The sequence below is a fragment of the Squalius cephalus genome, assembly GCF_949319135.1.
Source record: "Squalius cephalus genome assembly, chromosome: 2".
Classification (NCBI taxonomy): Eukaryota; Metazoa; Chordata; class Actinopteri; order Cypriniformes; family Leuciscidae; genus Squalius; species Squalius cephalus.
In genome coordinates, this window is record NC_137123.1 from 16479558 (window position 1) to 16503440 (window position 23883).

The 23883-nt window shown below is 38.2% G+C and overlaps 1 protein-coding gene across 2 annotated transcripts; it reads right to left on the reverse strand.

Annotated features, from left to right (window-relative positions):
* Positions 1 to 5010: 5010 nt before the first annotated feature.
* Positions 5011 to 23622, reverse strand: tnpo2b (transportin 2b). Of its 2 annotated transcripts, none has more exons than XM_079848661.1 (25): positions 23395 to 23622; positions 21072 to 21176; positions 20141 to 20216; positions 19902 to 20051; positions 19601 to 19707; positions 18024 to 18157; positions 17857 to 17938; positions 17307 to 17429; positions 17102 to 17220; positions 16912 to 16972; positions 15729 to 15900; positions 13843 to 13995; positions 12176 to 12401; positions 11336 to 11507; positions 10849 to 10935; positions 10612 to 10719; positions 10361 to 10519; positions 9286 to 9373; positions 9079 to 9177; positions 8853 to 8948; positions 7930 to 8005; positions 7678 to 7777; positions 7502 to 7576; positions 6778 to 6923; positions 5011 to 5260 (listed from the first exon to the last, which is right to left on the reverse strand). In XM_079848661.1, exons 2-24 carry the CDS (start codon positions 21168 to 21170, stop codon positions 6816 to 6818), a joined length of 2670 nt encoding a protein of 889 aa, XP_079704787.1. In that variant the 5' UTR covers positions 21171 to 21176; positions 23395 to 23622; the 3' UTR covers positions 5011 to 5260; positions 6778 to 6815. The 2 variants fall into 2 exon arrangements, with proteins under 2 accessions (XP_079704787.1, XP_079704788.1); XM_079848662.1 differs by having other exon boundaries at positions 21072 to 21171; positions 23395 to 23603.
* Between the last annotated feature and the right edge of the window lie 261 nt (positions 23623 to 23883).

Consider the following 23883-nt stretch of genomic DNA (forward strand, 5'->3'; position numbering starts at 1 on the left):
TATATATATATATATATATATAAAATTATATATTTTTAGGGGATGATCAATTTATTACCTGTTAATCCCCTTTTGAAAATAGACCATTCCAACTTAAATGGATAGTTCACCCAAACATTTAACTTTTGTCATTTACTTACCCTTAAGTTGTTCCAAACCTATATGAATTTCTTTCATCTGTTAAACACAAAAGAAGATACTTTGAAGAATGTCGGTAACGGTAACCAAACAGTTGATGGGCCCCATTGACTTCCATAGTATTTTTTTTCCTACTGTGTAAGTAAATGGCTACCGTCAACTGTCTGGTTACCAACATTCTTCAAAACATCTTCTTTTGTGTTCAACAGAAGAAAGAAACTCGGGCACACTGTCATTTAAACACAGGTTTAAATGTGAACAATCTGTGAACTGTCGTAAATCTTGAATGCTTTGGACTTAAATTTGGTCTGCCAAAAGAAGACATTTGGCAGATTATTGCTTGAGTGAAAAAAGTGAAACTAAAAAAAGTTATAGAACTTTAAGTTTATTATTATAAAAAAAATGCATAAAAACCATGCTGAAACCTTCTGGTCTCTCTCTCGAATCCAATGGAAGTGACTTAAACTGCTATTCATCGACTGGCCACTAGAGACAGGCTCCAAAAGAGAGTCAATCCCATAGACCCCCATGTTAAAATGCCCAACTTTACAGCAGAAAAAAAAACGTTTACAGCCTGGTACAAAAAGTGGTTTTGGTCTATATAGCTAATTTTGCCCTTCATGACAACTGTGAGGGGGGTGAATTTTTTCATAACTCATCCGTTTAAATGTAAAGTTCTGCATAATTAAGGGCGTGGCCACTTGAGTGACAGGTGGATTGCCACTGTTGTCACTACTAGCCGTTTGTCTGCTGTCTGTTAGCGTCACGTCACCTCAGATAATCCCGCCTCTTTGCCCACTTTCATTTATCCGAGAGTGACGCGATGCCAAGATGGCGACGGCCGGCTTCGCCCACTTTGAGCTTCAAAAATGCTCTTCAGAAACCTACGGATGACGTCACGGACACTATGTCCATATTTTTCTAGTCTATGATAAAATACTATTTTTAAATTTATATGAAATATACTGTATATTAAAAAAAAAATGTTTTACTCTAAAACTGTGAGAAAGTCAAAGCGATAAATTGTAACAAGTTCTAAATTTGAGGTCGATATCTCAAAAAATTAGCTTTCAGTAAGATTTTGTTTGGCCGCAGTACCAGACGTTTCCACTAGATAAAATTTGTTTCCCATTAGTTTCCAATGCAATCATCTTTAAGTGTGACTATTTTTTTTGACTATCATTTCAAATAATGTCCATGATTTGTGTGTGTGTGTGTGTGTGTGTGTGTGTGTGTGTGTGTGTGTGTGTGTGTGTGTGTGTGTGTGTGTTCACATAGCAAACTTTTACCAAGTTTCGTATCATTCCGATGAAGTAAAAAAATAATAATAATAAAAAAAACGTAAAAATTTTCTGTCAAAAATGACGAACAGCACCAGAGGGTTAAAAATTTAACCACATTTGTGTTTATTTTCAGAGCACAGGGACCACAGAAATTGTGATCATAAAACCTTGGTAGTCTATTAAACAACAATTATGCATACGTCAGGCACAAATCTGTGTAGTGGTCATCTTAGCTCATTCGCTGGTTGCTCAGACATAAATGATCAATTAAAGATATAAAGTCATTTTTTATTTTTGGGTTAACTATTTCTTTTAAATAGTTTAACCAAGTATTTTGTTTATGATATTAATAGTACACACATACACACACACACACACACACACACAAACACAAACTGCTGTTTCTCATGTCTCTGGTGTTTCTCTGGCATGTGATCAGTTTCTTCCTCTTTACAGTGGTTTAGTTCCAGCCCTCCAGGGTTTCACTTTAATAACGCCTACTGTCACACCACACACACTTCAACATCTCACCTTCTCCTTCTTCACACACACACACTTCAACATCTCATCTTCTCCAACTGTACACACAATTTCAGCTCGGGACTCATCGCAAAAATACCCTTTACAGCAAAACAAACTGTAAAAGATCAGGCCCTCTGAAAAGGCCACCAGGAGTCTGACACGTCTATTTCTCACTTGAGTTTGTTCTTGTTCTCATCCTCAATTTGATGTCAATGCAAGTTTAAACCTGTTGATGAAACAAGATTTCTGTGTGGAAACATCAATACACATGGTTTACACACAGAACCGCATGCATAACCAAGTTCCTGATACTATTTGAATATCTTCTGTTAGTCATCTCACCATTTGAGTGTACGGCTGATGCACGAAGATTGCAAAGTGAAAACAATCAGATACATCAAACCTAAACTTCCTGTCATGGCTCATCTGTTTCCTGAATGTGGGTTACTCGTTATGGTGTGCAGTGAGATGGTTGCAGCTGTCACACACACACACACACATAGATACTGGGCTGGGTCATCATCTCAGAGACTGTAAAAACACATAGTCAGGCTGTGATCAACACATCTGGCGGCTCGTAAACACTTTTCAGATGCAGGAATCGGTTGGATTTTATGAAGAAAGGTGAGTCTCTACTGTACATTATCTCCATTATAACACTGTAAAAACAGCTTGTTCGTCTGATTGAGTGGTTTAAGTCCTCTGAAGATCACGTCATATCTCCTGCAGGAAGATGGAGAGCCAGATAAATAGAGATATTGAACTACATCTTCAAATCTACAGAAACCTTCTGCTCTGACCTGAAAACTGTTCATTCGAGTAATATTCATCAGGACAACAAATGACTATTTGATTCGAATTAGCATGAACAACCTCAACAGATTTAGAGGCTTCAAGGCAGATGCAAGACTTCTCACTGGAGTTCGTTCATTATTTGGCACAGACCTTCAGCCTGTTATTATAATAATTAACCATAAAAAAAAAACATTTCATTATTCAATTATTCTCATTCCAGAGCATTTTTCAGAAACTGCCACGCCCATGAGTACATGATGATGTCATCAACGCTTTAGTGTTTTACATGGAAGAGAATTTAAATTTGAAAATTGAGTGTTTTAGGTGTATATAGATGATCTCAAAATGTACAAATATGAAATAAAAGCCACAACACATTAATTTTGACTGCAGTTTTTAAAGCCCCCCTGTGGTGAAACTCAAGCTTTTAATGTAATTTATACAGTATGTCTTTGTGGTGTTTTTAATATGCTTTAAGACAAACCATGTGTAAATTCATAAGTCGACACCATTGCTGAGTATTTTCTCCTTAAAACTGCAGTGAACCAAAGACAGTCTCAAAGAAATCTCTGGTGTTTGACGTCACAAACTACCTTGTAACCAATCAGATCAACGTGTGATCGTCAACGAGTGGATCTCTGAACTGGAGTGAGTGAGTGGAGGCGGGGTCATCTGCATATTCATAGAACCGCGTATACTAAATGAGGAAAGGATGTAGTACTACATTCAAGATATTTTAAGGCATGAAGACTTTTTTTAGCTGCGTTCCTTTTCTAATGAAAAAAAAAAAAAAAGGTCGAGAGAAATCAAGAACTCACAAAAGACACTTCTTCAGCTTGGTAAAAAATCGTTTTATTTTTCCTGGCAAGGTAAAGAGAGAAATGTGTGATTGTTTTTGTCTTTCAGAGTCTCAGTGCAGATTTCAACACGCAGCAATCGTTCCCCGCCTCGCCATCCTTCCAACAGTCACTTCCTGTCTTTGCTTTCAGCTTGCTCTTATTTCAGATCTTCCAAACAACAAATAGTCACGAGAAAAAACAAGACACGTGATGAATCCAACAGTTTTATCAGTAAATTTACCAGCAAAGTCCTTACAAAAAAATAATAAAAATAGCAACAACAAAAAAAAAAAAGTGCATGACAAGCGATATTCCAATTTAAATTATGCATTTTGCACCAATAGAATTTAAATGTTGTGAATTCAGTTCTATTTATCAATCAGCAATAGCAGCCAAACTAAAAAAAAAAACTTAACCTTATTGTTGTAAAACTATATTCGATATAGTTGAAGTTTGTTGGATAAGCTGATTAAATCACTAAATACCAAATATCAATATGGCATCAAAATTTATCGGTACAAATACATTCATACACACACTCACAAGCGCGCACACATTGTTGGTCACAGTTTACAGGTCAATAGGGGTCCAGGAGTCAAGTGTAAGGTACCTTAAAACAATTAACAATCTATTAACGCAGAATACACGTATACGAAAAAAATACATGGCAATGACACTAACAAAACACTTAAAAGCTCCCAACACAGCTACCGTTACACACACACACACACACACACACACAACGCAAGACATGATCGTTATACTGTGGAGTTTCCGTTCCAGCTCCTTCAAGACGAGACCGAATCTCTCAAAATCACGACAAGATTAAACTACGGTGTGATTGAAATCTGTAAACTACGATGAGATTCAACAGCGAACACTGACCAAGCCCAGGAAAAAACTACAAGCCAACTACGCAAAAAAGTGAGAAGAAACATTGTAAAAGAAAGAGACGCAAGCAGAGAATCATGACGACAATCGGACAGGACGACGACAAAGCCGATGAGGATGATGATGAAAACTGTGAATTCATAAATGCTCCCTTACTAACGATCATAAACACAAATTCGCGATAGCGCGCTAACCATCTTTTTTTTTTTATCCTCGTTTCCTCAATGGTAATTATTAAAAAAAGAAAAACGACGCTAGTCTTTCCTAGATAGTCTCAGTGTTAAAGTCTGATTATGCTATTGCTACGGCAGCGCTGGCACCGCAGGCCGCTCGTAGTTATTGCAACTTCATGTGCAAGAGTTTCTATGGTCAGTCTGCGTGTGAATGCGTTTGATTCTTATGCCTGGGATTAACTTGAGATTAAAAAAAGTTGTATAACAGTTGCTGTCTAGCTTCCCTCCCTAATCTTAATCTTAATTTCCCAGATAACTGTCTATACCTCCCTCCCGTTAAACCTACGACCTCCCTCCCGCTCTCTTAAGTTTTCGCTCTCCCTCGGTTACACTATCTCTCGTCTTCCCTACGTTTTTAGGTTTATTCCCCGTGATTGGGTGCATTCTGCAGTTAACTAGAGGAGTCCCCTCCCCCCTCCCACCCACCCACCCACCCTCATGGACACACAAAGGGCGTGGGATCTGTCCGTCAGGCGGAGCGGCCAATCGCGTCCCTCTCCCCCATGATCAGGGCAGTGCAATACACAGATGGATGAGTTCCCCCCTCCTAAAGGTTCAACTGAAAGAAACAGAAGGAAAGAAAGAGAGACAAATAAGAGCAAAGTAGATTCTAGCATTTCTTTTTTTGGACCGATTATCGGTTTGACAGTTACTTTTATACCTAATCTTTAACAAATCTGCGTGAACCTTGTGTCTGACTTCAGTATTTTGACGTATTTTCTCAGTGAAACGGAGTATTGAATGAGAAAAAAAAGGGGCATGGCTTGTTTTTACACTCAGGGAAGAGATCAGACAAATAAGAGCAAAGTAGATTCTAGCATGTTCTTTATTTTGGACCGATTATATCGGTTTGACGTTCTACCTGAACCGTGTCATCAGAAAAGGAAGGGCATACCAGAGGGGAAGTACATTTTCAGATTTTGATTAGAGATTACAAAGACAATCAACTTGCAGGGATGAACTGTTCACCACAAGGCTAGTAATGCGCACTAACAAAGTAAATAAGGTCAATTTTGATTCATGTCGACTTCAAATATCCCATAGAGAGTCTGTGGGAAAATAAAGGCGACATAGGCAGCAACAGTCAATGTTGCGAAAGACCTGTAACCCGTTTCACCGATAATACATTTTTTTACCGATATTTACACTTTATTTAATCTGTTATTATTTCGATGACAGATGCTGATATAAGGTGACACAATCGCGTCCTTTTTTATTGATAATTTCTTTTTACGATATTCGCACTTTATTTAGTCTGTTATTGGCTTGACTGATATTTTTTAACAGATTATATTTTATATCTAGTCGTTTAGAAGTTCTTTAACGTCCTGTAAGTGAATGTGGGCAAATGAAGGTGACATAAGCAGCAACAGTAAATGTTGTGACAGACCAGTAACCCGTTTTTCTGATAATTGAATTATTTGAACTTATTTTTGTTTTTTCAATGACAGATGCTAATATAAGATGACATAATCGGTGTCTGACAGTGATGCAACAGTCAGTTTGACCGATATTCTTTTACTCATATTCACTTTTAAACTTAAACTGTTAATCGTTTCTTTAATAGCACGTCTACTGATAAATGACCAATTTGTTCTTAAAAAATATATTTTTAAAAAGCACATTGAAATTAATTTTGATATAACAGCCAAACATTATTCAATTATTATTCGATATCAAATTAATAAATGCAGTAGAAGTATTGTTCATAGTTATTTCATGATAACTAATGCAGTTAACTCATGTTAACAAATGAAAACTTATTGTAAAGTGTTCCCAATAAATTTAGATTTCAAAACAATTTTGAAGCATAAATATAATGGCATGCATGTTATTACTTTTAAAATATTTTTTTTTTTTTTTTTTTGTAGTCCAATAATTAAGAAAAAAAACAAAAATGAAATATTAAAAATAGCCATCAGACAGTTATAAAAAAAAAGTACAAAAAAAAGGTTGATTTCTCCGACAGTTTATCAGTTTAACTACGCAAGTGATCGGTGGTGCAATGTTCAAATGAAGTGCAGGCCTGTTATCTGCAGATATACAGAGAGTGATGGTTTACCCTAGTACACTCACCTGACAGCGTGTGCTGTGTGTGAAGCAGAGGGGCGGGGCTACACGCCATAGCATGCAGAGAGGCGTTCCTTCAGGATGGGTGGGAACTGCTCCGAGAACTGCTGCCAGTTCTCCTCCCCGACCTGGTCCTTAAAACCGTGTAGGATCTACAGACACACAACCTCATTTAACAACTCAAATCTTTTATAGTGCTGACATTTTTTATGTTACGCAGCTCCATGCGTGTCTAACGGGGTGTAAGAATATATAGTGTCACAATATATCGCAATACAAAACAATATGTATCATGGATAGTTCAACCAAAATAAAAATTACTGTGCAAGAGTATTCTGAGATTTAGTGTCAGTACTACATTACACTACTATATATTATGTTGAATATAATGTATAATAATGCAATGGGGGAATATTTATGGCTCCTGATAATGCCAGATGCCAAAAAGTGGCCTACATTATTGTAAATATATCTAGTCAGTGACAGAGTCTAAAATAATTCAGTATTTTCAGCTTCAGAATCATGAATATTTTTACTCTGGTGTCTCCAAGTCCAAGATATTCATTTACACCCACAATGTAATATCAAACTTAGCATTTTAATCAACAGTGCATTTTTTGTTAACGTTTTACCATATGTCTTGGAGTATCGCAATAATATCGTATCGTGAGTTCAGTATCGTGATATGTATCGAATCGTGACATGAGGGTATCTCACACCCCTGTCTTACCTTGTAGAACATGTCCCTCAGGTCATCTTTCGGGTTGACCCAGGAGGCCACCGCATCACAGAAGAAGATGAAATCCTGTGGAGGGAGAGACAGACGAAAGGAAATGAGTGATGAAGTGATGAAGGGATGAGTAACATCAGTGTCAATCACAATGGAGTCGAAGTATCAGAACTGACCTGGACCACGCCGCCAGGATTTACACCAATCATCACGCAGATGCCTCTGAAGGCGGAGTCCTTTTCTTCATTATCTCTGATGTTTCGCAACGAAGTGCACCTGCAAAAAGGCAATCAAAAAATATAGCTTAGCTGGTATTAATAGTTCAGCCTGTCTTAAGAAATGTATTAACCATTAATGTATTTTGATCAATTTAATGCACCCTTGCTGTATTAATTCTTCCAAAAAAACTTGTAGATGTAGAGACTCACCAAGGTCTGATGAACTGTTGCAACATGGGAGCCACTTCCTGTGGACAGACGTAACCGAGGCGACCAATCGTGATGGCTGTAAACAGGAGTTAGGGTTAGGATTATTGATCAGCTGTGTGTAAGGTAAGTGATGAGCCGCTTTCCGACCGGAGGAACCTTTTCACAGTTCCTAGAACTATTGACTATAGTACCCGGATGTCGGCGTGTTCGCACCGCAGGAACTAGGAATGATTTTAGTTCTAGGAACTCCATTTGGAGGAACTAATTTAGGTCCTACTTCAGAGTAGGGTCTAAACCAGCACTATAGGAACTACCCGTGACGTTAGTGTACGCTGATGACCGAACGCACGCGGAACACCAGCACCCGCCATTTTTAAAACAGCTATAATGTAAATACACAGATTTTAGCTTATATATTTACTCCAGAAACTAACTATACAAACATGGAAAACAGTGATAGATGGGTCTCTAAACCTTTATGCTGAAGAGAAAATCCAACGCAACTTTGAGGGGCCCAAGCCAAACATGATTATGTTTATCTGCCCAGCTAGCAACACTGGACATCAACCACACGGTATAGGCTAATAACCTTTTTTCATATACTGTCTACTTTCTATAACAGTTCTATCTAGTAACATATTAAACAGTACTGTTAGACAGATCGCTAACTAATAAACAGAGAATGCGAGCATTGTTTGCCAAAATAAAGGTCCGTTGCTCCGTCAAAATAAAAGTCGCCGTGCTTGCGTCACTCCCTTACCCCTCCTACCAGTTCCTATGGCCACTTGGCCAGTGCGAACGCAAACAGCAAAACCGTGTTTGGGGGAGAGTAGTTCATAGAACTGTTTAGAACTGTTTCCTAGAACTAAGTTCCTGTAACTACTTGGTCGGAAAGCGGCTATTGATAAGGTCAGAGGTCATACCCGTGTTCTCCAGCAGGGTTTTGGGTGTGTTGGGTCTGTTGATGATCTCCACCAGGTGAGGAAGAACCAGAGACACATACGGCTGCATCTCCACACCTACGACAACACATGATCCAGGGGTCACAATCCGCTCACTACGAATTCACTCAAACACACCATCAAATTCTATGGTTCTAAATCTCTGTTGATGTCATTCTAATCCAGTGATGCGTGCGATGACCCTCACCCATCTGCATGCAGATCTCTCCGATGGCCCAGGTGGCGTTATTACACACCGAGATGAACTCAGGGTTCAGATTCGTCCCCAGGATGGGCATGAACTCCGCTAAACACACACACACACACACACACACACACAGTTTCCAAGATTAAATCATGTGAATAAGCATGTAAGGGTGTATGATGCGGATCGGATGATCAGGTGTCGTCGTACCGATGCAGGGTTTGACGTGTGGAAAGCAGGCCTTGGTCAGATCACCCAGCAGAGCGAACGAGCTCTGTCTCACCTCAGGCATCGTGTCCTACACACAACAGAGTCAACAGTACAAATACATTCATTATTTACTATTTCTTTCATAAGAATAGTAAATGATAATAAAAATATTAAAATACAGTTATTAAAATAACAAAAACGATATAAAACAAATAAATGCACAATATAGTAAATAATATATGTAAAAGATAAATAAAAAGTATTAAATAATAAAAAAAAACATTTATATATATAAATATAATATATTATTTTATAACAATATAGTTAATTCAAAATAACTCAAAGAAATAATAAAATAAACACGAACAATAAAACAAATAAATGTATAATAGTCAATTAAATATTATAATTATAATAAACAAAATTAATTCATATAATATTGTAAATAATTCAAATAATATAAACTAAATCATAAAACAAATGTGTAATATAGTAAATATCATATTAAAATGATACATTTTATAACAATATAGTTACTTCAAATAAAACAACAATAGATGCATAATATCGTAAATTATATTGAAAAAAATTAAGTTTTAAATAATAAACTGATTTTAAAATATAAAATATATACACTATATAAATATATAAAATGTATATATATATATATATGTATATATATATATATATATATATATATATATATATATATATATATATATATATATATATACACTCAAATAATAAATACTAACATGACATCAGCAATAAAACAAATAAAAGTATAATATGCATTTATTATAGTAATAATAAATATATTGTAAATTAAAAAAATTCAAATAATAATAATAATATAAACAATCAAAACAAATACGAGTAATATAGTAAATAATATAAAGTTAAAATGATCAGTTTTATAAAAATATAAAATCACATAATCATAATAATAACAGTGGATATAAATACAATAACATAAAACATACATTTATAATATATTAAACACTTAAGTAATTAGAACACATTAAAAATGGGAACACCACCAGCACACATTTTTCACCCCTCTCACACACTGTACCTGCATGCACTGGAACAGGAGGGTCATGATGTTGCTACGGGCAACCAGCTGGTCCACATGACCCCCGAGACCCTCGGCCAGACCACTCAGCAGATCCAGAGCCACGATCATGAAGTCCTTATCTGGAGCCTCGTACTGATCCGGCTGCTGGCTGTACATCTGCGCGCGCACACACACACAGGGGTGGGTTAATGACTCTGTGGTTCACTGATGTACATGCATATGTGCTTGAATAAAGTGTGTGTTCTCACCATGGCTTGTGCGAGTGTTTTCTGCACCAGAGTAACACAGCGCTGATAGACGGGCTCGCAGTACGGCAGGAAACCGCTCTGCAACGCTGTAGCCACAGACGACAAACACTACACACACAAAACACAGCAGAAATGAGGGCCATTTCTTTGTTTTATCTTTCAAAATGAATCTACGATTATGTGTCATGACATTAAAACTATGAAACGAAGGCTTTCACTCTGGTCTGAGTGTCTCACCTCCAGCAGGGGAAACAGGTCTTTATCCTCGTCTTTCAATTCATTCCACTTCTGGATGAGAGGCGGCATCAGTTTCTGGATGTATTCCTGTTCACACAACACAAGATCACACCACTGAGCTCTACGTGTGCAAACGTGACAAAAAGTGGCAGTAAAGACATTTATGTTACGGTTTTCTATTTCAAATAAATACTGATAATAATGATAAATGTTTCTTGAGCATCAAATCATCATATTAGAGTGATTTCTGAAGGATCATGTGACACTGAAGACTGGAGTAATGATGCTGAAAATTCAGCTTTGATCACAGGAATAAACTATATTTTAACATATATTCACATAGAAAACAATTATTTTAAATTGTACAAATATTTAACAATATTACTTGATCAAACAAATGCAAAGAAATGACTTCTTTCAAAAACATCAAAAATAATCGAACTTTAAAGTGACAGTGTGTAAAATAGGTGGGAAATGGTGTAGTCACCGGTTGGTTCAGATGATGGCCGACGGAGTCTGCCAGGGTGCCGATGGCGTCGTAGAGGATCAGAAGGTTCTTGTGCTGATATTTCCCGAACGCAAACACCAGAGTGTCCAAAATGAAACTGAGATATGGAACCAGCTCGGTGCACGCCTCCTCCTCCAGAGTCGCAAACGCACTGAAAAAAACATTACAGCGTTACTTTATTACTCCAAAATTGGGGTTGTGCGATATGGACATGGTAAAGAAATACTATCACGATTTTTTGATCAATATTGCGATTTCGATTGTAATCACGATTTTAAAACAATATTTCCTTATGATTTTTTTGGAAGCCGGCTTTATTGCCCATATTTGCGGGCACCATATGTTTGCATAAATGTGTGATATCGTCGGTTATTTCAACTTTTTAAAAAACTCCTGCAAAAACACATTCTATGTAAATGGCTCTTGATACTCTGTTTTGCCGCATTTATGGTTTGACAGGTCTTGTAAACTACCTGGCTCTGATACATCATCACTCCTGTATCCAAAATATCCCCAAACCCCAGATCTTGATTTTTTTGGTACTTATCCTGCCCTGAATTCTCCTTACCCGTTTCTTCCACGTCGTTCCACTGTCTATTTGAGAATGCATGTCACGCGTCTACGTTTAAAATAACGAACTTCAGAGCGCAAAAGACCCGACCTGTGAACGGCCTCCTGGGGGCTGGTGGAAAAATCGTGCTTTCTGCGGTTTAGAAACCGCGCATGCTCACATCGCGATTTTATTACGATTTCGATTAGTCTCACAGCCTTATCCAAAATGATTCAGCACTAAACAAGCAAGCATCGTTTCTAACACACCTGCAGGCGGCCTCCTGCACCCTCTTGTTGCCGTCCAGGATGCGTTTGAGCAGTTCTGTCATGAGCGGTTTGAGGTGGGCGTCCGGCGGCTGGCTCACTACCCAGTGTGCATAGCGGCTGAGCGTCCAGCAGGCGATGGAGCGAACCAGAGCCTTCTTATCACACAGACACTGGATCAGGTGTGGGATGAGCTCGGGCAGGTACGGTACCATTCCCTGCATACAGCCTGACAGAGACAGAGCATTCAGTTAAAGGAGAACTCCAGTCAATTTTAACATTGAGCTCATTTTTTTGTACATTTGGAGTGCTGTCAATACAGAGAACAACGACAAAAATTGGTGTTGCCTACACAGTGTTATCCTCTTTTTAAAATGTGCACCCTGTTGACTTCAATGGGGCAAGTTTTAAACCTGCTTTTAGCCTCTTAACATCCTTGATGTGTCATTACAAGTGCACAGAAAATGTGAGTGATTCCTTCTGAGTGAACACAGTGAATCTGACTGCAGTAGATGTGAAAGATATGAATAAAAGTGATGTTAATTCAGCCAGCGCACATACCTGTATTTACATCCTGTTTTCGGTTGAAGTCCAAAGTAGTCGATTGCCGAGTTCACGCGCGTGATCATAGGTAACTAAACCTATGTGCGTGAACTCGGCAATTGACTACTTTACGTGACTACTACGTAGGCAACACCGATTTTTGTCGTTGTTCTCTGTATTGACAGCACTCCAAATGTACAAAAAAATGAGCTCAATGTTAAAATTGACCAGAGTTCTCCTTTAATTCAGGGCGTCTGCAGAGTTTTTAAAATCAAATTAAAGTCTTTAACACCTTTTTGTCCTATGCGAACGAAAACAAATGGGAGAAAATCAGGTGTAACTATATCCGTGCATTCATTCTTAAAGGGACAGCAGCCTCGTAAATTGTTGTCATAATAAAAATCACTCACTGCTTTTGACTGAATCACTTTTTTATCGTTAATATGAATCAATTTATATTTAATTCATACAGTGTTTTATTTTTACATTTGATTATTCAATTTCGGTAGTATTTCTTACTACGTTACATAAACCTGTGCTACTGTACCAGAAAAATGTTAAGTTTATTTAATTTGTATATTTTTTCTATCATGTTTGTCTTATTGTTTGTAATTTGCTTCTTTGTTCCTATTTTTAATATCAAAAATAAAATAAAATTTTCTGCCTTGCTTTAATACAGAAGACTGTGTATGAATGATTGCAGTCAGCTTAAAGGGCATTTGTTTTATAATATTGGGTTGATCAAGGTTCACATTTAATTCAGAAGGATTTTTTTTTCCTTCTAGACCTATTAAACTGTCCACCGAATCAAATAAGAAAAGTAACAAAACAAACTACAATCAAAACGCACATATCGAAAGTTGATTCAAAATTGAGAATCGATTTTAAAATCGAATCGTGGCCTCAAGAATGGATTCGAATCGAATCGTGAGGTACTAAAAGATTGCCACCTCTATAAACAAGCCTGAATTACACCAGGACTTTTATTTTGAAATGTATTTGCACCTACTCTCAGCTCATTAAAAACAGGTTGAAGTTAAATAAGATAAGATATGCACTCTTACAACCATATTACAACATAAACACAAAACAAAATTGTGTGAAATGAGTATGTGTGAGATACAGACCTTCAGCGATGGCTCCCAGCACCAGTATCCCAGACTCTTTGATGACCCAGTCCGGGTGGAACAACAAACCCTTCAGCAGCGGCAACAAGTGCGGCAGCAGCTCATCCCGAAAGACGTTAGCCAACACGTCCAGCGCCGCCGCAGAACACTTCCCTGTGAACACACAACAACATACACAAGTCAAGTCACCTTTATTTACATCGCTGTTCATACAATACCAATCATTTCAAAGCAGCTTCGCATTAATAAACAGGAAAATAATGATCAATAATGAAAAGATAAGACATCAAATATAAGACAAACTAAAAAAGCAGCTCTAAAAAGACAATAGTGTCATTATTTCAATGTTGATTCAGTTTAGATCAATAACTGTAAATTTCAACAATTTCGAAGCAAGGTCAATTCAGTTATAAGCAGCTTTACAGAAAGCAATAGTGTCATTATTCAGCTCGAGTCAGATTAATAACAGTGCTGATGTTGCAAATGAAATATACATACACCAGGGCTTGACATTAACTTTTTGAGGCACTTGTCCTTCGGACAAGTAAATTTATGTTTTACTTGTCCATGCACAAAAGTCACTTGTCCGGGTAAAGATTTATAATTTTATAAATTTTTTTTTTTTGTGTGTTTTGCTAATGCAGAATTCGAACAAACCATTGAAAGCATCCAAACACTATCAATATTAATAAAATTCAGTTGAAACAGTAGAAAGGAACGTGTCCCAAGTAATACAAAGGAACGTGTCCCAAGTAATACAAAATAATTTTGTAGACATAGAGATGCACCGATTACAATTTTCTAGGCCGATTCCGGTTTTTCATTGAGTTTGACCTGCTGATTCCGATTTATTTTTTTTCTAACCACTTTACAGCACACACAAATATTTATTTTCGATCTTTTCTTTAACCCTTTCACGCATAAGTTTAAAATATTCTAACTGACACCCCCACCCAGAGTGAGTTTTTTCAAGGCGAACGTTCCCTTTAATGTTTCCATGGCGACGCGTCACGCGATACACCGCAGCCACAATAATATGACAGATGTGTCGCTTTTATTTCGCTTTTCCTTTTTTATTCAAAATATTCACAAAATTGCTTATGTCATCAATCAGCCTATCTGATATTCCGATTCTCAAATACGTGTGAGTGAGTGTGTTTGGTCGTTTAAAAACCTTTATAAATAATCTTGATCTATAACATGAGATGGGCGCCACAATGTTGTCCTGTCAGTCGGATTTACAGCACGTGAATTCATCAGTTTCTCCCGAAATAAATGCAAGAAAGTGGCCGGTGAACTGAGAAGAATAGAGTAAACTTTATAGTTACTTCCACTATGTTTGTCTGATATGAATAACACATGTCGGCAAATTAACGTTATATTTGAATAGATTGTTATTGCTGCTTCCACAGACATCAGTGTGTATTTTACAAACTCCAAATGTATTGTTTTAATCGTGTTTATGTGTATTTAAATATCTGAAACCTAAAATAATCATTATGAGGTTGAAAACACTGCTTAGTTGTGATATATGACAGCGCTGAACGCGTCCGACTCTGGCTCAGCGCCAGGCAACGCGCGAAAGCACAGTTTGAATCTGGCAGTTATGCGACGTCTCAAATCGGTAAAATTAAATCTGTAAAATTATAGACGTAAGTTAATGAGTAGAGTACTGAGTAATGAGTACTTCACATAACGTGAAGTACCATGGCATTTTATTTTGTTTGAAATTTAACTTGTCCAGTGGGACAACTAATTTTCACTTCCACTTGTCCTACAAAAAAATCCACTTGTCCCGGACAAGCGGACAAGCCTTAATGTCGAGCCCTGCATACACGCATAAGAACATTTCCAGCAAGAGTGCTCTGATTGGTCGGTTTACTCACGTAGGTTCCAGTCAGACAGCGTGTCATCGTCGTCATCCTCATCTTCATCGATGTCCTCGCCCTCCTCTCCTTCTCCTCCCTCGTGCTGCAGCGTGACGGTGCGTGACTTGTGGAAGCGAGGCTTGATGTCCTGCTCGCTGTCAGGAACGTTGTCGTCCTCCTCTACATCACCCTGAGACGCACACAAAGACACACTGCAGCTGCATTCTGATTCACACGCTCCCTACATAGTGCTCACTTCTCAGGAGATCTAGATAAATTAGTAGGGCTGGGTATCAAAATCCATTAGATCCAATATCGATACTTAAAAATCACAATTTTGCAGATCTAGAATCGTCTTTCTATTTAGTTGTCTTTGCAGGCTGCATGCAAAAATGAACATACAACACGACCGTAGTTCGTGGAAACATGTTCACAGCAGAACCATTGCACATCTCACAGCAACTCTCAAACGTTTTTTCATTACTGAACAATTCAGCGTTTTAAATGAATCGGTCGAGTCGGATTCAATGACCTCATTCATTAACAACTGCCTCATTTTTGAATGAATCAGCCATTTGAACGAATCGTAATGAATCATTCAGTAATACGGTCACTTGCCGCCACCTACTGGAGGGTTTAGTTTCATGTTTACAAGTATCACTCTTCTCCATTTCTTATTTATATTTTAAAAAAATATTTAAAACAATCTCATAACATTATTTAATGCAGGTGTAATTTTTTTTTTATTTGTTTGGTAACAGCCATATAGTGTTTTATTCTAATTGAATTCATTGATCAAATTTAAGAATTTAAAATGAAAGATGAAGCATATATTTAATAAGATTAGGAAAAATGCCCTTTGAAAGGTAAAAAAAAAAAAAAATTGCCCTCAGGGTAAATACCACATATATGCAGTTTTAAATGTCAAAGCTGATGAAACTGATGAGAATATTGCTTCAGAATAAATTATATCTACACCACACAAAAAAACAAAAATCCTATTTTTCAGGACAGGCATCATTTTTAGTCAGACAAGTGAATGAACCATTTACTTGTCCGAAGGACAAGCACATGACAAGGCTTAAAGTCGAGCCCTGTAATAAATACTGCAATTGTATCAGAACTGATTATGTGACCGCACCTTATCTAATGCAATAAACATGATTTGACTCCAAAGATTATGTCTCATATGGTGACTCACCTTCAGTAAAATGATGTCAATCTCAGAATACTTCATTCCGTTCACCAGGATAGGGATGAGTCTGTAGGGAAACACATTAACATCAGATCAGATCTCACAAACAGAACCTAACGGAGACCAGAGGCTTAATCTGTGTGTTGTTTCTGCTCAGATGTGTGTGTGTGTGATGATGATGGCCTGCAGTACTCACTGGACCAGGTGTCCTGAAAGAGCCTCTTTACAGATGGGCTGCTCCGCTAGAGTCAGCCAGAACTCGCACGCCTCCAGCGCCACGTTCTCATCCGCGTCCTGCGTGCGCTGAAGCATGTACTGCGGAGAAACACGGATGAGAGTCAGACCTCCCACCTATCCACTGTAAAACGCCTCGTGTGGCATCAGATGTTTGCATGTTTCACCTGTATGATGCTGTGCATGTGCGGTATCAGACGGTCGATTCGGACCTCCAACAGCATGACCAGAGCTCTGCACACGTTCTTCCTCACCTCGCAGTCTTCATCACCCGCCAACGCAAACAGAGACTGAAAAACACAGATGAGCTCAGCCTTCACCACAGAAATAACTACAGATTCATAGTGCACGGTGAACCCAAGTGTACTCATGTTTAGTACGTTCTAGGCTTCTAAAAATAATGCTTTCTAGACACTACTACAACCTTGATTTGATAAAGTCTACAAGTATTATTCATAACAAAAATAATCAATGTGCTGTGTAATTCACAAATCATGAGGTTCTTTTTATCAGCCAGCTCAGATGACTCACTGAACAGGTTATGATGTCTGACTGCAAATGAGCTGAAAACCCAAACTGTGTTGTTAAGGCAAATTTTTAAAAGCTCATTTGTAAGGTTAGTGTGAATCTGTCGTTAAAAGTCTTTCTTCTTCAAGAGTAAGATTAAAGTTACTGCTTGAAATAGTTCTTTGTGTATGGAATCGGTGGCCAACTCACCTCTATGAATGTGTCGATGTTGTCCATGAGAGCCTGAGCCCTGCCGATAATGAACTGATTCACGCACGCTATGGCATGAGACCTGAAGACAGAATGTGAATTAATAATGTCACTCATTATGAAACAGACCGTATTTAATTCTAAGATCTGTGCTCACGGCTGTTTACCTGATCTTGGGGCTGCAGTGTTTGAAGAACTGCAGGAATTTGGGGATCATGATGTTGAGGGGTCGATTCAGAGCATCACTGTCCAGCAGTTCAGACGAGTCCTCACAGATCTTCTGCAGCGCACCGAAAGAACCCTGTACACACACACACACGTTAGTCACAATGAAATCAAAATTGACGACTTTTTTTTATTTGCAGTATTTATTATAAATTATTTATCCATGCCCATCATTTTTTTTAATTCATGTGCCCCATAATCGTTCATCAAAATAACTTCCCCTCTCTCTTGCAGCTCATCTCTTCTCTGTTGATGCATTTAGTGGCGTGAGGGCGGGGCAACCTGTCACTCACATGAGATCCACAAATAGCAAACCACAACCATCCAATCAATTCCCCATGAACAAAATCAAGCCCCGCCCTGCATTTGTTCTTGTTCGAGAAGCAGTTTCACTCAGATATACGTCACAATAGGGAAGAAAAGACTATCGCAACTTCATGCTGACTTTAAAGCAATCAGCAGACATAACTTATCAAACAATCATTTTCAGCACTATGAATTTATAATAGGGCTGTTAAACGATTAATCGCATCCAAAATAAAAGTTTGTGTTTACATAATTTATGTCTGTGTACGGAGTATAATTATTTTCTATATATAAATACGCACACATGCATGTATATATTTAAGAAATATTTGCATGTATATACTGTGTATATATATTTATATTATATAATTTATATTATATATAAATATTTTATACATAAATAACACATTTTCTTAAATATATATATGCATGTGTGTGTATTTATATATAGAAAATAATTATACTCCGTACACAGACATAAATTATGTAAACACAAACTTTTATTTTGGATGCGATTAATCGCGATTAATCGTTTGACAGCCCTAATTTATAATAGACTATTTAGACAGGAATAGTTGGGGAAGAAATACTAACACACTGCCTATTGCACAGTATAAACTGTATACTATTTCTTAAACAGCATGAGCAAACTGTAACGTGTGTGTAAGTGTGTGTGAGTCTGTGTCTGAGTGTGTGTGTGTGTGTGTGTGTGTGAGTGAGTGTGACTGTGTTGTGTGTTTCTGAGTGTGTCTGTGTGTGAGCGTGATTGTGTGATTGTATTTGTGTGTGTGAGTGTGTGTCTGTGTGCCTGTCTGTCTGTGTTTGTGTGTGTGATTGTATTTGTGTGAGTGTGTGTGTGTCTGTGTGCCTGTCTGTCTGTGTTTGTGTGTGTGATTGTATTTGTGTGAGTGTGTGTTGTGTGCGCGAGTGTGATTGTGATTGTGTGTGAGTGAGATTGTGTGTGAGTGTGACTGTGTTGTGTGTTTCTGAGTGTGTCTGTGTGTGAGCGTGATTGTGTTTGTGAGTGTGTGTGTGTGATTGTATTTGTGTGTGTGAGTGTGTGTCTGTGTGTTTGTGTGTGTGATTGTATTTGTGTGTGAGTGTGTGTTGTGTGCGCGAGTGTGATTGTGATTGTGTGTGAGTGTGATTGTGTGTGTGAGTGTGATTGTGTGTTGTGTGTGTTGTGTGTGTTGTGTGTGTGTGTGTGTGTCACCTCGCAGGTGTTGTAATCCTCTGAGTTGAGAAGGTTGCAGAGTTGAGGCAGCAGTTCTGGCCATGTCTGCAGCTCCCCTTTAGAGGCGATGGTAGTGATGAGAATACCTGCGGACACACACACACACACACACACCAATTCAACTATAACGCAAAAAAAGCTGTTCGGCCCATATCTACTCACTTTATGATAATACATCCTTCTCTAAAAGAAAAAAAAAACACACTAATTACAACTGATGAAATGAAATGAACTCAGCCAGACACTCTGGAGAGGTTTGGCGGGTTTAATCCGGACTGACCGATGGTGGCGCGGATGAGCGGGGACGGGTCTCCGATGTTGTTGAGACACTCTCTCTTGATGAAGTCGGCCACAGCCGGGGGGAAGTTCTGGTAGTGAGCCTTCACGTTGTTCTTGAGAATCAGACCGCTCAGAGAACGGGTGGGCTCGTCTGCAGAGACACAGAGACACGTTCCTTGTGTGACCGGAGAGAGAGTGTGTGAAACGAGATAAGGTGATGCATGATGGGATCATACAGACCTTCGGATTTGAGGCTGGTGAGGACGAAGATGAGATAGTTGTTGAAGTCGGGATACTGATTCAGCTGCTCCAGTTTCTAATGGAAGCGTTACAGAAATATCATGAAGTCCACAGACAACAAACAGATCTGAGATCAGACCAGTGACATTAAGATCCAAACAAACCATTCACCACTAGAGTTTAGATCTTAACATTTGCACATATTTTGAAGTAAATATTAAATCATGGATATATTTAATGCACTTTTTATCTGACTATTATGTTCCCTAAAAACCATGCCGGTAGACTAGTTCGTTTTTCTAATTTAATCCTTAAAAGAAAAAGAAAAATGGCATTAGAAAATGAAGAATTAAAATTCCTTATTTACAGTCAGATTCAACAAACCCTCTGGATCATCATCATTTAAAATCTCTCCATTGCTTTTCACATTTTGTAGGAAAAACCCTGTAAGTATATAGCACTGCTTAATAGTATGAATTGCTATATTGATGCATATGAAAGAAATTTGAAATTGTATTCATTTTGCAGACGTTTTCATCCAAATATTATTTTATCAAATTAAATTGTATTTTTTTATATGAATATAAAGCTTAAAAGAACAACATTTATTTGAATTAGAAATCTTTTGTGACATTGTGTATTAATTTCTTACAAAACACCAATTCCTACGATCCCAAACTTCTTAAAAAGATGAAAAATATTGGGATTTATTTTGCCAATATGATCCACGACTACCGTACACATCTGTGACGAAAACCCCAAAAAATGACCACACAGATCCTAAACATTTGATTCTCAAGAGCCCAGTGTTCATTCATTCGGCTGTGACATCTAAATTTTCCATTTCATTTAGCGATAACCTGAACAAATAAGCTCAAAGACGTATAACTGATCATCCTGATATTGATCAGAAGTGACGAAGTGCACAGACCTCTTGAACGGCTCTCTGTGTGGCCGTATCTGGAGACTGAGAGTCCTTCAACAGCTGGAGCACCTGCTGTAAACCCTGTTCATCCGGCTGCCACTCCATCCTGCGCTACACACACACACACAACAGAAAACACAGGCAGATGAGTGACCTACACCAATACACACACACAAACACAATCACTGCTTTCTTGGTACAGTTGGGCAAACAACACACAAACCTATCGTGCACAGACACATGCACTCAGACCTAATACCCGATTTAAAACACTTTGTAATTGTAGAAAGCAGGCTAATCCACCGCGAGCACCTGGACGGAGGTTCACACATCAGCTTCACCATCTGATCAGGTTTAATTGGGAACGAGGCAGACGCGAGTGTGAATATGTGTGGAGGCTGAGGATGTGCGAGTGGGCCGTGTGTGAATGAGTCTTCAGTGCATCCGAAAGTCTGCAAACACTCATGAAAATGCTTGGGTTTTTGCATTTATCTCCTTAAATATCACACACTATATAGAGGGTGCAGGGATGACGTCAGACCCCGGAAGAATAAATCCTTCCAGATTTTCCTATGGAAATAAAGCCTGTGGTAAACATAACTTGACGATACTTTGACGTATTCTACGATGGAAATTACACACACTCACTCACACCCCACGTTGTCTTATCTAGTCACTCATAGAAAACGTACTGCTTCAAAATGTGCGTTTTCACTATGAGTGTGTGTAATTTACGTTTAGGAACATAACTTTAAAGTATCGTCATGTTATGTTAACCACAGGCTTCATTTTACACAAACTGAAACCCCCCCCCCATCATAAAACCCCATAGGAAAGTCTGGAAGGCACCGGGTTCCCAGCACACCTCATTTCTCTGCAGAACGCTGCATGTGAACAAACCCTGATCATGTTCTCCAGCATCAGTGGAAGAACATCAGACCATCTGTACAAAGAGTCACATGATCGAAGCCACTCATTTGATTAGTCACACAGAAATGGTGCAGAATATTCAAATGTCTTCATTCATGATGTTATTGCCTTTACAGTTTTCAAATTCCTAAAATGTTAATTTACAAGTTTCAATGTGGACTTTTGGACCCATTGTGCACTTATTTTACTGAAGGATTAGTTCACCCAAAATGAACATTCTGTCATTATTTACTCATTTTAAACCTGTAAGACTTTCGTTCATCCTCGGAACACAAACTAAGATATTTTTGATGAAATCTGAGAGCTTTCTGTCCCTCCATTGACAGGCTACGCAACTACCACTTTCAAGCCCCAGAAAGGTAGTAAAGACATCATTAAAGTAAACCTCAATTTGTGAAGCAAGGCGAATGCTTTGTTTGAGAAAAAAAAAAAAACTATTTACCACTTTAAGTACAAATTATTAATCTCCAACGCACGTTCAAGTAACGTCTGCTCTCGCGTTGACAACACGCATGTGTCCTGCTGCTCTCGTGAACGCGCGGAAAATATTAAGTAAAGTGGTTAATTATAATTGAACAAAGCACTCGTGTCGCTTCATAAAATTGAGGTTAAACCGTTGAAGGCACCGGTATTACTTTAATGATGTCTTTACTACCTTTCTGGGGCTTGAAAGTGGTAGTTGCGTAGCCTGTCAATGGAGGGACAGAAAGCTCTCAGATTTCATCAAAAATATCTTCATTTGTGTTCTGAAGATGAACGAAGGTGTTACAGGTTTAAAACGACATGAAGGCGAGTAATTAATTACAGAATTTTCATTTTGGGGTGAACTGTCCCTTTAAGTGCATCTATGCATGTTGTTTGTATAGCGTATGAGTGTGTATCTATCTATAAGCTAATTATTAATAAGCTATATTATGACTTTATCTTTCTATCTCTACATATCTACACACAAACATTATATATATATATATATATATATATATATATATATATATATATATATATATATATATACTCTCAGTATATAAATATTGAGTATACGACTGAGTGTGTAAGTTATGATCCAAGTGTAGCGTGTGTGAGGGTGTGTACATGTTTATCTTTGTGTGTGTCTACGTGAGTGTGTATGTGTGGTATTTGTGTCTGTATTATTGTGTGTTGTGTATTTGTATAAGTGTATAATCTCTGTGTGTATGAGTGTAGGCCGTGTGTGTGTTTACGCGGCCCGGTTTAACCCAATTCCCCGGCTTACATCAGACGCGTTAACCGATCACTCATGAAATAAAACGCATTAAATCGGTTAGATGTGCGTGTTGAGCGTGTGTAAAGATGATGAATAAACACACACAGACGCTGATGTAGCCGTTAGCCGCTGTGCTAAACCGCCAAACGCTCTCACCTTCAGTCAGAGGCTCTCTCTGTCCGTCTATCTGCGATTATATCTCTCTGTCGCGGCACGAGCGCTGATGGACGTCGGGTCGCGGTAACGGATGGCTCACCGCGGGTTTGTACGGGATTTCTGCGGGATTTAATTGGTGTGCTCGCTGTTATTCTTCTTTCACCGGCGGCGCCTGATTCATGGCGGACGCGTTAATCGCGCAGTCTGGATCTGCGCGGCTTCCGTACCGTTACACTGATGTCATATCTCATTAACATAAACCTACAAGAAGCGGTACTACTACTAAATACTGGCCCTTTTTTATACAAAAAAATATATATCGTGGCTAACACATTAATTGTGATCTATATTTTGTTAATGAATCTTTGTGGCGGATTTAAATTAATTTTAGAGAACTGTTATTCATGCTGTGACCTGTAGATGGAGACAAAGGTGACATAATGGGTCATTTAGGTTCATCGGCCTCCATTAGAAGTATCACACGGTTGT